At 37.7% G+C, this 15,645-nt stretch overlaps 1 protein-coding gene across 1 annotated transcript in view; it reads right to left on the bottom strand.

The window, feature by feature from the left end:
* The window catches only part of FRMPD2 (FERM and PDZ domain containing 2), a 62,090-nt gene extending 54,921 nt beyond the window's left edge, over positions 1–7,169 (bottom strand). The window contains exons 1-3 of the mRNA XM_059477654.1: positions 7,142–7,169; positions 2,727–2,867; positions 748–905 (exon numbers count right to left, since the gene is read on the bottom strand). Coding sequence (XP_059333637.1) covers positions 748–905; positions 2,727–2,867; positions 7,142–7,169 — 327 coding nt within the window. The remainder of the gene's footprint in view (positions 1–747; positions 906–2,726; positions 2,868–7,141) is intronic.
* Positions 7,170–15,645: the final 8,476 nt, after the last annotated feature.

Here is a 15,645-nt window from a genome sequence, read left to right as displayed (position 1 = left end):
TACTGTTCAGCTTGAGGAGCTGAGCCAGACTGCCCTCTGTTCAAAGACGCCAGAAGTAGGGAAAGAAAATTGAACTCCTTTCTTAATATTGAAGCTCTCCCATTGCTGATTAAAATTCTCCCCTACTTGTGGGACTGACTAGCTGTTATATGCAGGAAAATAATTACTGGAATAAGGCTGCCTATTCCACAGCTTCATTTTTCTGCCTATAGTGTCTAAGTGGTCAGTTGTGTGGGAAGCTGAAAATACTGTGTTCTGCCTGAGGGGAGTATGCGGTCTGAGTGGTATTTAAAACTTTAAGGTGCCTGAATGCTATATCTTACTCTCTTTCCAGAGAGACTCATTTGTCAGACTCATTTGTTAACAAAGCTGAACAAATTTCTGACTTCCTGGGACTGCTTCTACCCTCTGATTGTACAGATACTGCAGTCCTGCTGCTTCTGAGATTACAATTACCATATCTGCTTGAACACCATTCCATAGAAATTCTTCCTTTCTGTAGGCCTTTACAAATAATACATTTCTTCAGGCCTGTGGGACTGATGTTCAAAATTGATTTTGATGTTGACATGCATGCTAATCCAACAATAAGCTGCAAGATACATGTAACATCTTTCTAACTATAGCCTAATTTGATTAGTTTTATTAGAAATGGGATGTGACAGTAGATGCCTGGCAAATTGCATTAAAACCCACAAGCTTGTCTTCATGAAGTGCTGTCAACATGCACTTTGCAATATTTCTCACCTTGGTTAGTCCAAAGTGCTGGTTTTTACTTGGGCGGTGGAGCAATTCTGGTGCACTGAAAGGGGCAGCTTCTGTCTGAGATGCATTGTTTTGGAAAAACAAATTTCCTTCAGCAGACAGTAGTACTGACCATGGGCAAATCACACAGATGGCAGCGTCTGAAAAATGTTGAAGTTGATAAAATGAAGATCTTAGTGTTTATTCACTGTACTCAGAAAATCATATTTCTGGCATCTTACCTGTATAACCAAACTCATCACTGAAGATGGACCCAGAATGACTTGCCTGACTGGGGACCTTATTGGTCCTGAGCCACAGACTGACTTCCCAGCCTGACCTCAGACCTGCCTTGTCACTGTGGCCTTGCCTGGTGATTGCTGGGCTCTCTGACCATGAGTACCTTCAGCTAGTGTTCTCTTCTGCTCCTTGCATGTTTTCTGTAGTGTTGTATGCAAACACAAGTCACACATGCTGGGAAGCTTGTCTGTTTGAGGAACAGCCAGCCAGCTTGTACTTCATCCTAGTGGAGAATACCTGGCCTTCTGCAGGGCTGGCCAGCCAACGAGTGGCATTCCTGCCTGACCTGGCAGTGCCCCAGCACACCAGGAATATTCTGTGCCAAGTGGTGCTGATCATCATGAGATCTGGCATGATTTATTGCACCATGCACAGCACAGCAAATGTGGCAGCATTAGCCTTGAAAAGAGGCTGATTACAGAAACAATATAGCTGCAATTGGGAGATGTGGAGTCAGAGATATGCCTTACTCAACTGGGATGATGCTATGCACTGGCAGGTAACCTTCCCTGTGCTCAAAATAGCTGGAACACTGTGGATTCAGCTTCAGAATGACTCCAGCTTGACATCACTTCTGGACTTGAGCTCCCTAAAGACAAGTTTTAGCAGCCTAACACTTGGCCTGCAGCCCAGTTTGGTTGTACACCCCTACTTCTTCTTGGTTTAGTTTTCATGTTCTGATACCCTAAATTTATCTGGTGTAGCATAGGGAACATAGGCTGATTATCTCTTTAAAAAAAAAATGTTTTGGTAAGTCAGCAATCAGAAGAGCATAGTGTCAGCTTAGTGTCCGGCACAGTCAATAGATGGACCTATGCTGAATGTATCCAGGTGGGTATCTCTGTGCTTCACTCCTTTGCACATTTATGGTGCTTGTATTTCCTGGGCTAGTCTATCCCCTTGTTACACCAGTTAATAGGGAACTGATGGTATAGTCAACCTCCTATAGTGTTCCAGCCCATTAAAAACTAGTTGGTAATGAATTTATGAATTTTCACTCCTCCAGCTATAGTAGAAGTTACACATCACTTGTTTTCTCTATTTTGTATTTTGATTCTACATGCTTATGAGGTAAGAACACATCTCATCCATTCTCCCCTCAAAAAGAATACCCGTTCACATAAACAGTTCTCCAAATGTGACAGGTTGCTCAGCTGTGCTCTCTGGTTGTTGCTCAGTTGTGCTCTGTGCTCTCTCAAGCTGGCCTGCTTGGCAAGCAAACATCATAATGATAAGTTACATTATTATCATCAAGGATAAAATCTCTTATAGCTGAATGGAGAGCCATGTGGATTTGTCTGCCCTTCTCTATCAGTCCATGAAGGACATGAGCCTAGCTGACACTGCACTTTCTCTGGGTGCATGTTATTCAGACTTCAGGAAGGACTCTTCTGTCTGCATATAATTGTACTTAGATTAATTACTACTTGATGTTTAATTTGAAAAAAAAAAAAAAAAGCCAAAACTGTGTGAAGATCTTCTGTGTAGGCAGAGCAATCTGCACGTAATCCCAGCAGCACTGAAAGATTTCTTACTTTTATTAGCAATACCCTGTTAGTGCCATTAAGTTTTTTGTCTCCACCCCACCCCCACAAACAAACAAACAAACTCAAAAGAATTGAAATAGCTCAATAATTAATTTCCAACAGTAAGAACTCTTATAAAGATGTTTGTCACCTCACCTCTGTGAAGATCCTCCAGAAGCTGCCTTGTGGACAGGTGCAGGAGTGCCCATATTTCTTCTTCCTCCAGAGAGCTTCCTTTTGCCCACAGGACCTCAGCCAATGTCACACAGGAACTGCTCATGCCTGCTGCAGTAGATACTGGGGTTTGGACACAGTAAAATAGACTGAACTGCACAAGACAAGCCCTACTGATTATACCTGTACCCTTCTCTCACTGTAAGAAATACTTTGTGAACCACCCTGCTCTATTTGTTCAGAATAGGTGGGTATTGTTTATCCCTGTGTTAATCTGAGTAAATAAAGGGGACTGAACTAAGTGACTTCTTGTAATCTTTTTGAGCCCTTTCACTCCTCATTTGAAAGCAGTCATAAGATTGTGTGGAGAGTAAATAGCTTTTACTCAGGAGGTCCTTCATGAATATGTGCTGCTCAGATTTTATGAGTGGTTATTTGAATGACAGGTGATTGATTTTGCTGCTTAATTGGATTTTCCTGTCTATAAAAACATTACAGAGTTTATCTAAGAAACAAAGAATACAATGCAAAAGATATGCCCTGTAACATAAAAAGTTTATTAACATTGCAACAGAGCAATTAAATTTCATTAATTGCTCAACAGATTGAACAGTAAAAGCTGGTAGATTCTTACTGAATTAATTGATTAGAGATTTTCTCACTCACATATCTGAGACTCAGTGCTTGCAGTTCATCCCTTCCAATACACATATAAACTTGCTTTGTTTCACTAAACCAAATTAAAAGATTATTCTCTTTTTAAACTACTGAATAGCAATTTAGTGGCTCCCAGCACACTGTCCTATCTGACAGGTACATAAGACCTAGCAGAAGAATGTGCATCCACACACTTATGCTATTTTGTCTCAGTTGAAGCACAGCTTCAGATCATTTAGAGAAAGGCACTATGTAGTGAATCATAATTTCATGTCCGACCTACTGGAGGAGTATTTTAATATCCCAGCCAATCAGAAACTGAGTTTTGACTTGAAGCACCATGGCTACTTTTCCTTCAAATATTCTGTCATGCTAAATATTCTCAAAGAGGGCTTTGTTCTTCATAAATGCACCTGATCTTTCCATCTAATGAGGTTTCTGTTTCTGTAATTTACTACTCTAGTCAGAGCTGCTCTAGGTCTATGCATCACTAAGGAAAACTGAATCCAATCTTCAAATTTCCTAAAAATTTTTGAACAGCTTTTGCTATTTCTCTCCTGTAACAGCCCCACAGGTTCATTTGATGCTGTGTACATAGGGGAATAATAAGAAAAGTTAGAAGTGATCCATTTACTGATTTGAGTTTTGACATTGTCTGTAGATCAGCAGTGAGGACACTATAGCCTGGGATGCTGCTGTCACATGCAGGATTGTAAACACCACTGTAAAATGAGTTCACTCACAGCCTGAGGACGGCTCTTGCCCCCCCAAACTTCTTCACTTTCTGTACACAGCCCATTTGCTGCCACCATTTGCTCTGTGCCAGCAATGGAACTCTTTGTGTCTTATAGCTCGTTGCTTTGCCAAATTCCCGTTCAGTATGGACTCCTCAAGAGGTAACTGGAAGAGCATCACAGTGTCCTGTAGGACCAGCTGGTTGCTCATTAACAGACTGATCAGACTTTGCTTCGTGGGGTCTTGTCCCGGCTCACTATCCTGCAAACAAGGAATCACAACATAGAAGGAATGATCCCTTGTAGCAACGACCACAGGATTATAGACCAACCTAGTGACATTTTAAACGGAACCAGAGTCCTAATTTTAGTCTCTGTAGCTTCAAAGGGCAGTAAAGCTTCTTACAAACCTAACCTTAATTAGAAGAGACAGACAAATCTTCTTAATCTAAGCCATCACCGTTTCTCTTAATAATAAATTACTGTGATAGCATTTCACTTAACCCACTTAATCCACCAGATTGCACTTAGTGCTGTTTTATTTGAGACTGTGCTGGGGGAAGAAGCACTGCATCCTCTGTTTTAGATAGAAGTGCTTATACCAAGTGATCTCAGTGCTGATATTTGTAACTAGTTTAAGTTACTCAGTAAGAAACTACCCAAAGTGCAGGTGTGCAGCTTTATAGAACCAAAGTGAAATCAGCATTTATACCAGAGATGCTTTTGTAGAGAATGGTTTTTTTCCTAAGAGTAAAAGTAATGTCTCAGATCAATACTAAATATGAATTAAATGAATTCTGCTATCAGTTATATCCAAGCTTCTTGAAAAAATATTAGATTGTATGGCCATGGAAATCATAATCTCTTTAACAAATTATTGCTTTAAAACAAGGTGGAGTTAGGCAATGTGCTATTTTACAATCAAATTGGCAACTGGTTTTTAAACACACTCAGAATGCCCTGTATCTTTAGGCTGTGGTTTTGACTTCTGATTCTTGAGATGATGTGATATTTAACAAAAGTCTGACTGCGTGAGTGCTTGGGGAAAAAACTATAGCCAGGCTACACTATGTGTATTACAAGAGAGTAAAAGGGATGAAAAGATATTGTTATCATTGCAGCACTGGCCATGTTCATAGTCCCTCAGTTTAGTAAAATCTGTGATCCAGAACCAAACAATTCTGACCTTCAAACAACCTACAACTCGTAAGACAAGGCATACAAATGAGGAGGCAAGAAGGAAAAATTGACAGCAACTTTGAAAAAAGGGTTTTTTTTCAGTAACACTACATATCAGGAAATTATGCTGGATCTGGTTGAGCCTGCAGAGGAAAATTAGAGCAGCAGAATGTAATCAGCCAGTTTGGAGTTTGGCCAGGATATCGAGGTTAATGTTTTTGTGACTGGAAAAAGTAATAAAGAGCTTCCAGTGCCAATTTGTGTTTTGAGGTCAAAGGCTGATTTTGCTGTTGTCTATGGAAGAAGATAGTACCATCCAAATTAGCCTAAAATATCCTCCCTGTTCTAATCTTTGCAACACATTTATTTATTTATTATGCGGCCTCTCTTAAGCCAACAGATTTTTCCAACTCTTCTCGCATAGATATGAAAAGTTTAATTGGGATGAGGCTAACCCATTATTTTGCCAGCAACATCTGCCTAGTTATCACTTTTTATTAAAAGAATTTATTGGTAGATTTTGGTGCATTTTGTTTTATCATATATGCAAGTTTTTGTCATTGAAAACTGGAATCAATGAAAGAAATTGAATTCATTGTGAAAGTAAATGATCTACTGCTTTACATCTGAAAATTTTTTACACTTAGCAACAGTTGTGCATTACTAATTTCATATGTCAAGGTCACCTTATTGGATTTGGCAGTCTTCTTTAGTAAAATGTAAAGGAACAACTTGGCTTTGGGTAATCTTTGTCTTTACTTTTGCTATTTTGTTTACTGTGTAAAGAAAGAAAAAGAGCTAAAAACTATTACTTTTGTAGGAAAACTGACCTTCCCTTATCAAACACAGTCAAGTTCACTAAATATTCTCTAGAGGAATGGGTCAGTTGGATTTCTAACTACATGAGAGCCCTTTTCATTCCCACTTATCAGAGGGAATTTACTGGGGAGTAGGTTTAGCTGTACAGTAAGTTTTATGGCATGAAAGTCAATCCATTATCTGGATGATGGTGAAAAAAGATGAAAGGAGATCATAGGACACACCAGTGAAGAAGATGATAAGGAAGGAGAAATCACATTTAGTTTTCGAAAATATGGAGTCAACTTTGTTTCAGGTCTTCTTGTAAAGGCATGAAACAAGAACAGATTTGTCCCATCTGGACATCCTGAAGAACAACTGGAAATGAGAACTCTGGCAAAATAGTTTATGTATAAACACAACAACAGCAATTACAACAACAACAAAGGATTAACCTTGGTAGGAATCAAGCATTCTGTGAACTGGAAGGGCCTCTGTCAAATCAGAAAGGCCTTTCAAATTTTTACTGCCTGGAAGCTGTTTATGCCGAGGTCTTGTCTTTTGTGTGACTGAACTTCCAGTTCTGCTTCATTGCTCTGTGTGTGTATATTGCAAAATACTTATCTGTAAACTTAACCAACTCTTAATTTGCTGGAAGGTGTAAACAAATGTAAGTTTTGTAAACAATTCTGTCTAGGAAGGCCTATTTATGGTTTGGACATATATGCCCATCACAGCCCCTCTATTATAATGAGATGACTAATTGATTTTGACTAGGGTGAGGCAGAGAGAGGCCACTTAACCAGGTACTCTGAAAGACCTGAGAGGTTGCTGGCATTGGCCATGAACCTCACTGAAGGAGTGTAGGTGTGTGCTGACAGAAAAGTGAGAGGAACTTGGAGTGTAACTTCCATTTGCACCACTGTATCCAGGAGAAGTTCCCTACTCATAACTGTCCATGGAAGCTGGTGTGACCCACTACACTTGGACATGCCTGGAGTTGGCTAATACAGATTGTGCTTAATTTACCTGCAGTGCCTGAGGGTCCATCAGTCATTTTCAAGAGCAATTTTAGAGACATGGAATTGCTTCTTCTAGTTGGCATTGGAGGATATACTGATAAAACTAGACACAAGTCTACAAAGAGATGGTCTTTAGGCATCTTTCTCTAGACATGGTATTTTCCTTAGCCTTCTATCCCTTTCATCTGTTGTACTCCAATTTCTTAGCTATGTTAGCAGTCCCTGTTAAGTCTCAGGTGCTACCTGATAGTCTAAAAGCACCTTAAAAATGACCAAACCCAAGGTCCTGCTCAATCGTCAGGATAGCAAAAGGCAGAACTTCTTGTATTAGTGACAGCAAGATGCAGTGGGGGAAAAGAAAGCTTTCTGAAAGAAGGGAATTATCCAGAGGACCTCAGGTGCTGGTCAGCAAGACTTCAAGCAATCTGCTTTCAAGACCAGGAAATATGGAAACTTGAAGTGACACTTTACTAGGATGTTGGAGGGCTAACAAGTACTGAAAAGAGTTCCATAGAGGCAGATGAATAAGACAGGCTTGCCAATTCTGAAAGATCTTTTAAAATGAAAAGTTACAAGAAAAATGATTTTTTAATCAGCAAGTCAACATTCTTTTACTTCACCAGAGTGCTGGACAGTGGGTTAATTACACATCAAGCAATGTAGTTTCTGACCATACCCAGGTAAGGACCTCCACCAAGATAAAATCAGTCTGGCTTTCCTATCTCTTGTTTTTTTCTGTGTGATTCTCCCCATCAAAAATTAATAACTGACTGTAACACATTGCTTTGAAGTGCCTTATATTTAAGAGCAGGGATAAATTTGTATCTTTACATCTTTATGACACAAAAGTTCAGAAACTTCATCAAAAGGGACTGGAGGAATAGATGTAAATCAAAACACAAATAGTATCTCACTGAGGGAGGAAAATCATTGTTTAATATCAAGTATTCTTAATATACTAAGAAAAGTTCTTGCAGCCTATCTCAAGACTGGCTGCATAATAAACCAAATTTGGAATACAAAATTAGGAGAATTAAAAATAGGATAAAAATGGGATTGAGCTACAGTTTTGAAATAATCTCTGTTAATTTCAAAGTAAATTTACAGAATTTATGAACAACCTGTCCTGAGTCTCTTCTGTGGTCACCAATAGAAAAGGAATTATGTATCAATTTCTCTGCCTCTGACTCCTCTGAGTCATGGTGGCAGGAACAGCATTTGGCATGAACCTGCATTCAGTAGGAAGTATCTCCAGATAAATACTTAACTGATTTCCTTTGTGCCCTTAAAAATCATATAGTTATAAAATTAAATGCAGAGACAATTTTTAAATTTAAAGTTATCCTAGCGTGCACACAGATTAAATGTTTGATATGGATAATAATTTCTGAATTTAAATGGGAAGATATGACTTGCTTTTTATGGAGGCAAAAGATTATTCCAAAACAGAAATTAATCTGATTCTGGGTCTCCACAGACAGTTTGGGATCAGTGAAATAATTTTGCTGCACTGAAGTGTCTAGACTGAAATATTCTTAAATGAACAGTTTTCACATGAGGATCACAATTCTTTGTTACTCAGGGCTTCATGTTTTTCTTCTTAAAAAACCCGAAACACTAAAAAAAGCCCCTCCTGAAATCCTGAAAATTTGAATACTGTATTGAGATTTTGAGAGATGTTGGTCTCCAAAATATTTAGGACTAGGTATTTAGAAGATCCTGAAGAATCAATGAAAGCTGTGACCAAACTGCAAGTGACAACTCTAAATCTTTTTTGTTTTTCATCTGATTCATAACAACCCACAAAACTGTAACATGCAAGAGGAAAGAAGATGATCACATCAGCCTGTAGCCATGAGCTTTGAATAGTCTGATTACATCTATTATGTTGATGATTGTTCTGATTTAATACTTCAGGTTGAGCTCTGTTCTTGAAGAACAGTGTTCTTCCATAAGGAAAATCAAAGTTATAAAAATATAATCTAGAAATATTTTACTAAGTAATGACAACTAAATATATTTGCTTTACAGGCAATATTCATCTAGAGCATGTAAAATTGAAAAACCAAGTAAATTCTTAAAATATATTTAAATACAGTTCAAACTGAATTAAGGTAATTCAATTGGTTGTTGCTATCACCAAATTGTTACAGATAATTCTAGGGGAAATACAGAAAAACTGTATTGGAAATAAATGTAGTCTCTTAAGTAGTAATAAATAATAAATGTAGTATCTTAATCATAAATGTATGCATATTTTAGAGAAATGAAAAGGGAAAGACTTTGGGGATAGAAGGTGCCTGCCTTGTGTGCTTTAGACTTTCTTAAATGTCTACATTAAACTCTGAGCCTCTTCTGTATATAATACATTTGGGCTAAATCCAATATATATATACTTTTATATACATTTAAAGAGTTCTGGATACATGCTATCATTCATGATATTATGGTTTTTATCTGAATACAGAAGTGTAGTAACTGGATAAAAAAGCTGAATATTTTCTTATTCCTTACTTAAGAGCAACCTACTGCTTGTCCATGCTATTACAACAAAATTTAACTATGTGCAAAGTTTGAAAATACTGAAAAGAGGACATCTTTTGAAAATTATACTTTATAATTAATTTACATCATAACCTCATTTATTCACATATATTCCATATACAAATTTTTAACTCACTGTAAACTTTTTATAATTTTGGAGAGAAGTCACAATATTCCTCATACCAGAGAGATGAATCTCATTAAATATGAAATTTAACTCTCTGAAATAAGGGCTGGAAATGTGTGGGTTTATAATTGGAATAAACACTTAAAATGCTGTTTAAAACTTCTGTTCAAATACATAAGGCAGAGCCAAATCTGCAAACAATGACAAGTCAATAAGGGAGTTGCCTTGTTGCTAAAGCATGAACTTGCTTTGTAAAGATTGTGTCCCAGAAATTATAGCTGAAGTGAAGCCTTCATGATATGGTATTTTTTGACTCTCTGTTATAAATTATTTTATTTCCTTTCTAGAAGCATGTACTTAAATAAATAGGAGAATTAACCAGACTATTGCAAGTTATTCAGCACTGAAGGAGGATAAAATTTCACTGCTACAGAGAGATTAATTTCTTTTCTAGGAAATCATAAACTTCACATGAGGTGGAGCAGTCTCTGAACAGTCTAATCTTTGAAGGGGAGAGTTGAAATCTAGCTCCTGAATAGTGAAGGTATGTGCACCTGTGTGGGAATTTCATGAGCTGGGTGGTAAGGGTGCTAAAAGTTTGACTTTATTACAAGACCTACGGACATTGTTCCTTAAAGACACAAAATATTATTGATACCAAAAGAAAATTTAGAAAAACCCAGCATCCTGCAAAATCAGACTTCTAGGGTCAAATTCCTATTTCCTCTCTCTTTAAAAGGAACTCAGAGGAAAATATTACACTGTCTGCAGTCAGTTTGCAAGTAGATATTCTTTCAATAGAAGTGCCTACAAAGGTATCACTGGATAACTGCAATCAAAAGAAAGTTGTACTATGTTCATTCTTGCTAAGTTTATATGCCCCTTCCCCTCTGCCCCAGCTGATGCCAAATGCCAAGGACCTCATAGAATATCTGTCTATGATAGACAGCTCCTGCCTCTAAAGTAGCCAGTGATACTTTTCTTTGTTTTTTTACATGCACCTTTCATAAAAGCTCATTCCACATGAGAGTAGACCCGACTGGTGGCCCAGAATTAAATCTAATACATCTAATACATTATCTACATTGTTCTAGCACTTCAAAGATTGAAGATTCAAAGCTCCCTGCTGCTGCAGTGCCAGAAATAGTAGGGCAGTAGAACTCAAGCACCATGGTAATGTTTCTCTTTAAATTATTTGATTTATGTCCTTTTAAAGGCCTTATAAATTCTCTGAAATGAGGCAGCCTTGTGCCAGACATATGGACAGGGAATGAAGGGTCAAGGGATATGCTGATGCTGAGGTTAATAGGGAACACCACAACACAGGTAAAAGAACCTGAGCTGTACACCAGCTTCTTCAGGTACTAAAGAAAAATGTCCTAAATGAAGGATGAAGAGCTAAGATTTTAGATCATATTGTCCAGTCTTCCCAAAGTCTCTCCATAGCTTCTCACATCCTATTGTAGTCAATGCTGCTGTGGTTTGCTTATTGTTAAAGCGAGTTCTTGAGTTCTGACAGTGCCACAGTTACACCTTTGCTTGCAGAAGAGAGATACTCAAAGCTTCTGATCTTGATTCTGATGTTGACTGGTTCTTTTATTAAGAAAGACTCAGTCTCTTATTTTACCACATCATTGAGGATAGTGTGTTTTCCCATCATTAATAATACACTTTACATGTAAATGGTAAATTATCAGTATTTGTATTTCTCTGGAATCTACATCTATAAATTTCTAGATCAGTAATGATTATGATGCCTATGAGAAAACATCCAGAAAATGAGGTTTCTTTTTTTTTAGAAACTGCAAACTATTACGTAGGGACTTGCTAAAAAACATTGAAGAGTAGTGGAGGAGAAATTAGGAAAGCAGTTTCTTAGTTAAGAGTCTTTAGTCACAGGTTGTAATCACTGGTAATCTTTCTGCTGTTTGGAGTTCAGTGCTCTTTCCAAAATAATAGTACTTAGCACAAATCCATGAAAAAATAATGTGCTTAAACATATTTTCCAGAATCATGTCAGCTGTGTTATGCAAACAAACACTTATCCCTGCCATAAGAGCAGGAACACTTTAGTGCCTTCCACTTCTTTGCCTTCAATAGGAAACAAGACTATGCTGAGGTACCCTGATTTTTTAACAGTGTAATTCTATTGTAGGTGAATGTTTCTAACTCCCAAAGAAGGCAAGAGGGACCGAGCACTGACATTCTGGATGACAATCCAGTCAGCTCTATATTATAATTTCTCATAGAAACAAGTAGCCTACTAAGCAGAATTAGCTAATAATTTAAGAGAAATGAAATGAAATTTAATGTAAAAAACTCAAACAACATGGTAAATACTAGATACTGCTGTACAAAGCCAAGAAAATGAGTGATTTAATACTTATTTAATTGATAATGAGATTAAAAGAAATACGTAAGAACCTACCTGTACAAGTTGGACAGATGCCGCATCCAGAATGGTCTCTAATCTTCTATGTTTTTGCCTAATAATGGTTGTTTAGACCATAATAATTGTAAATATAACATTAAACATATTCAGGTCTTGATTGGACTTCTGTTTCTTGGATTTTTTTCTCTCTCTCTTTCTTACCTTCTGTCTTCTCTGTTTCTTTCCCCCTTTCTTCCCTTCTTTCTCTTGCTTTGTTTGTATCTGTAACTAAGCACTGTGTGGTCTGGCAAGTGGCTAAGCAAGTAAACAGTGAGGTTCCTTCTCTTACTTGCAAGCCAAACCTAGCAGCTCCTGGTTTGAAGTTGAGGACAATGTCATGTCTGCTAAGGCTGTTTACACTCCTTCCTTTTTTTTTTCTTTCTTTCTTTTTTTCTTTTTTTTTTTTTTTTTTTTTTTTTTTCCCTGGTAGTTCACTTGCCAGGTAATGAGAATCAGCTTTTAGGAAGTGGCTCAGTGTAAACCTCTGGGTCTGTCAACTTACAAGGGCTCAATTGGATTACCTGACGCACACGGGAGCATTAGGTCTGAACCCCGTAGGCTGATGTCACTTTCAGCCCCCGGCCAATCCAGGGAGCAACAGCACAGCCAAAGCAGAGACTGATGGTCTGAGGGGTGAGTGTGTCTTTTATCAGCAGCAAAATCCTCCAGACATAATAAACAATGCAGATAAGATTTTGATGGGTCTACCTGGCAAGAAAATAAATCAACCAAAAACTGAAGGAAGGAAAGTTGATCATTTTTTAGTATTGTGTAGTCTGAAAATTTTTTAATTACAGCAGGGTGCAGCTATGCTCAGAGCAGGGAAGAGGGAGCTCTTGGGATGCTGCAGGGCAACTGTGAGCTGGCTGTGAGAAGTGAAGGGAAAATGAAACCTTAGTAAAACACAAGAGAGTTCTACTGGACTTACTCAGTAAGCTCTTTACATGAGTTATTCCTCCATTTTTCCAAGCTCTGCTTCTCTTTAATTCTATTTTTTTCATTTTTGTACAAGTCCAAAAATCTTCATTTGTTTAATTGTTCTCCCTATATTTTGTCCCTGAACAATGGAATATGCAAATGCATTGTCATCATGGCGATATCTCACAGATTATTGTAGTGTAGATTTCCCTGTTCATGTCAAAATTAAAATCTTGGATTTCTTTCATTGTCTAACTGCATGCAACTAGTCATTTAAGTTCAACATGGAAAAAAAAAGAAGAAACCAGCCTCATATTTCCTTTTTCCTTTCTCAGTCACTGTGAATATTGCCACTGTTTTTCCTAGCCCACACTCTGGATTTCACATCGAGTTTAGTCAACCCTTCCGGTATGTGTATGAGTGTTGATGTGTGCTTTTGAGGAAAATATACAAGCTATGGTCTTCTTTATTTGTCTTTAAAGAAAATTTATTCAGGTTTTCATCATCTCAATGGCTATAAATCCTCTCTTTTGACACTTGGAAGTGCAATATTGCCTTATCCAAAATATCACAGAAAACATATATTTTGCTGAATTCTCCCACTGGGTACATCACCCATCCTTTCATATCCTTCTTTGGATAAGCAGCAAAATAAAACTATTTTTTATAAATTCTGGCTTGGTCTAGAAGTCATAAATCTGATCTGACAGGAAGTCTGACAGGACTGCAGGCAGGAATAAAAATAGAATGAAAAGTCTCACATCTGAGATGTCCCAAACAGAACATGCTGGAGTTGCAAAATGAACACTTATTGATAAACCTTACCAAAAGAAACTATTTGTTGCCTTCTCCTGTGATCATTAGACTGATACTGCTCTTCATGTTTTGAGTTTGTGGATCCAGATACCAACAGATCAGCAAAAAGGCTATTAATTAAAAAAATAAAATCTGAGCATTGATGCAGCTCAGGAAGCATTTTGCTTATTGTCTGATACAGTCACACTACAGGAAAAAAGCAACACAGAAGTTTGTGACTGCTCCTTCTCCAGGTAATGAGTGGGGAAGAGACAGAAGTTATTTTTAGAGGTGCATTTGTACCTACCAGATTTGATTTAAGTAGGTGTGTGTATAATGCTGTTTGCAGAGTTAACAGGGTGTGTGCCTTGTTGAATCATTTTGCTAGGAATAATGTGTTGTGTGAACATGCTCCTGTTAAATCAGGTGGAAATGCTGACTTGATTAACTAATCAAAGTTCCTAAAGACTTTATGTTCTATTGCTTTAAGAAAAGACTTGATGATTCTTCTCATTAAAACGTGCAATTGCAAACCTGTGGTAGGTCTGTTGGTGTAAGCAGCAGTTCCAGATTTGTGAGATCAAATTCTCACCCATGGTTCCTTCTTTGTTCTAAATGTTCATTGAAAGCAGCCATTTTAAAAAATCACTTACAACATACTGATTTGAACCAAAGCAGTATTTCAGACTCATAAACTCAAAATATACAGTATGAGAGCTTCAGCTGAATTCCTTCTGTTCATCTATTGATAGGTGTACAGGTGACATGTATGCAATTGCAGCAAAGTTTATGTAACTAGATCACTATGAAAGAAGGTTAACAAGATGAAAGGCTATTTATCCCAGTGAAGGAACTGCTGGATGGAGGCTTAGGATCTCCCTTATGTTCTCTCCCTGCTTTCTGAGAACTGGCAATGGCCAGAATCCAATTATTCTCTGACATTAATGCCTTTTTATCCCACAGAAGCTGAAGTGTGGGAAGCTCTTAAAGTTTACATAAAGGTGAAGATTACTATTTACTTCTCAGTTGATGGTGGTACAAGCAAGCTGTCAAAATTCAACCACAGCTTGGGGCTGTGGTTTCTCTTAAAAAGAATTGCTTCTGTTAAGTTTTAACTAGTTTTACTTTGGGGTCCCGTGGAACGGATCATGGACTGCTTGAGCTGTCAGAGCTTGAGCTTTCAGAAAAACCAGGGAATCCCCCTTTTTGTTTTGGATCTTCTTAAGTCATACAACAAGGTCTAACCACTTCAATGCTTCATCCCTGTGTCTACTAGATGTGCAAATAAAGTTTAATTTCCATCACGGTTTCTAAGCAGATGGTCCAGTCATCTATATTTAGCTTAGCAAAGTAATACAGAGAGGTGAGTTTATGCTCTCCTTCTGGTCTTGGCTGTCAGGGGTGTTTCACAGCAGTATCTTTGGGGGAATTACATCTAATTTGTGTAACCCTAAGCTCAGTTTAAAAAAGGCAAGAGGCCAGTACCTAAACAGCTTGTTTCTCTTTAAGAAATAATTCCTAACATAATTTTAAAAATACCACTAAACTGGGAGTGGAGATGTATTGGAGTTTGTTTCTAAGTTTGTGTTTGAAGAGTGCAGGAAGGCAGCATAACTCTTATTGCCACTCATGACAGCAACCAGTTTTCCTTAAGAAAATAGTCCTTAGCTGGCAAAGTCTGGCTCAAACCTCTGGG

Source organism: Ammospiza nelsoni, chromosome 8 (assembly GCF_027579445.1).
Source record: "Ammospiza nelsoni isolate bAmmNel1 chromosome 8, bAmmNel1.pri, whole genome shotgun sequence".
Classification (NCBI taxonomy): domain Eukaryota; kingdom Metazoa; phylum Chordata; class Aves; order Passeriformes; family Passerellidae; genus Ammospiza; species Ammospiza nelsoni.
This window is presented reverse-complemented; position numbering and strand designations above follow the sequence as displayed.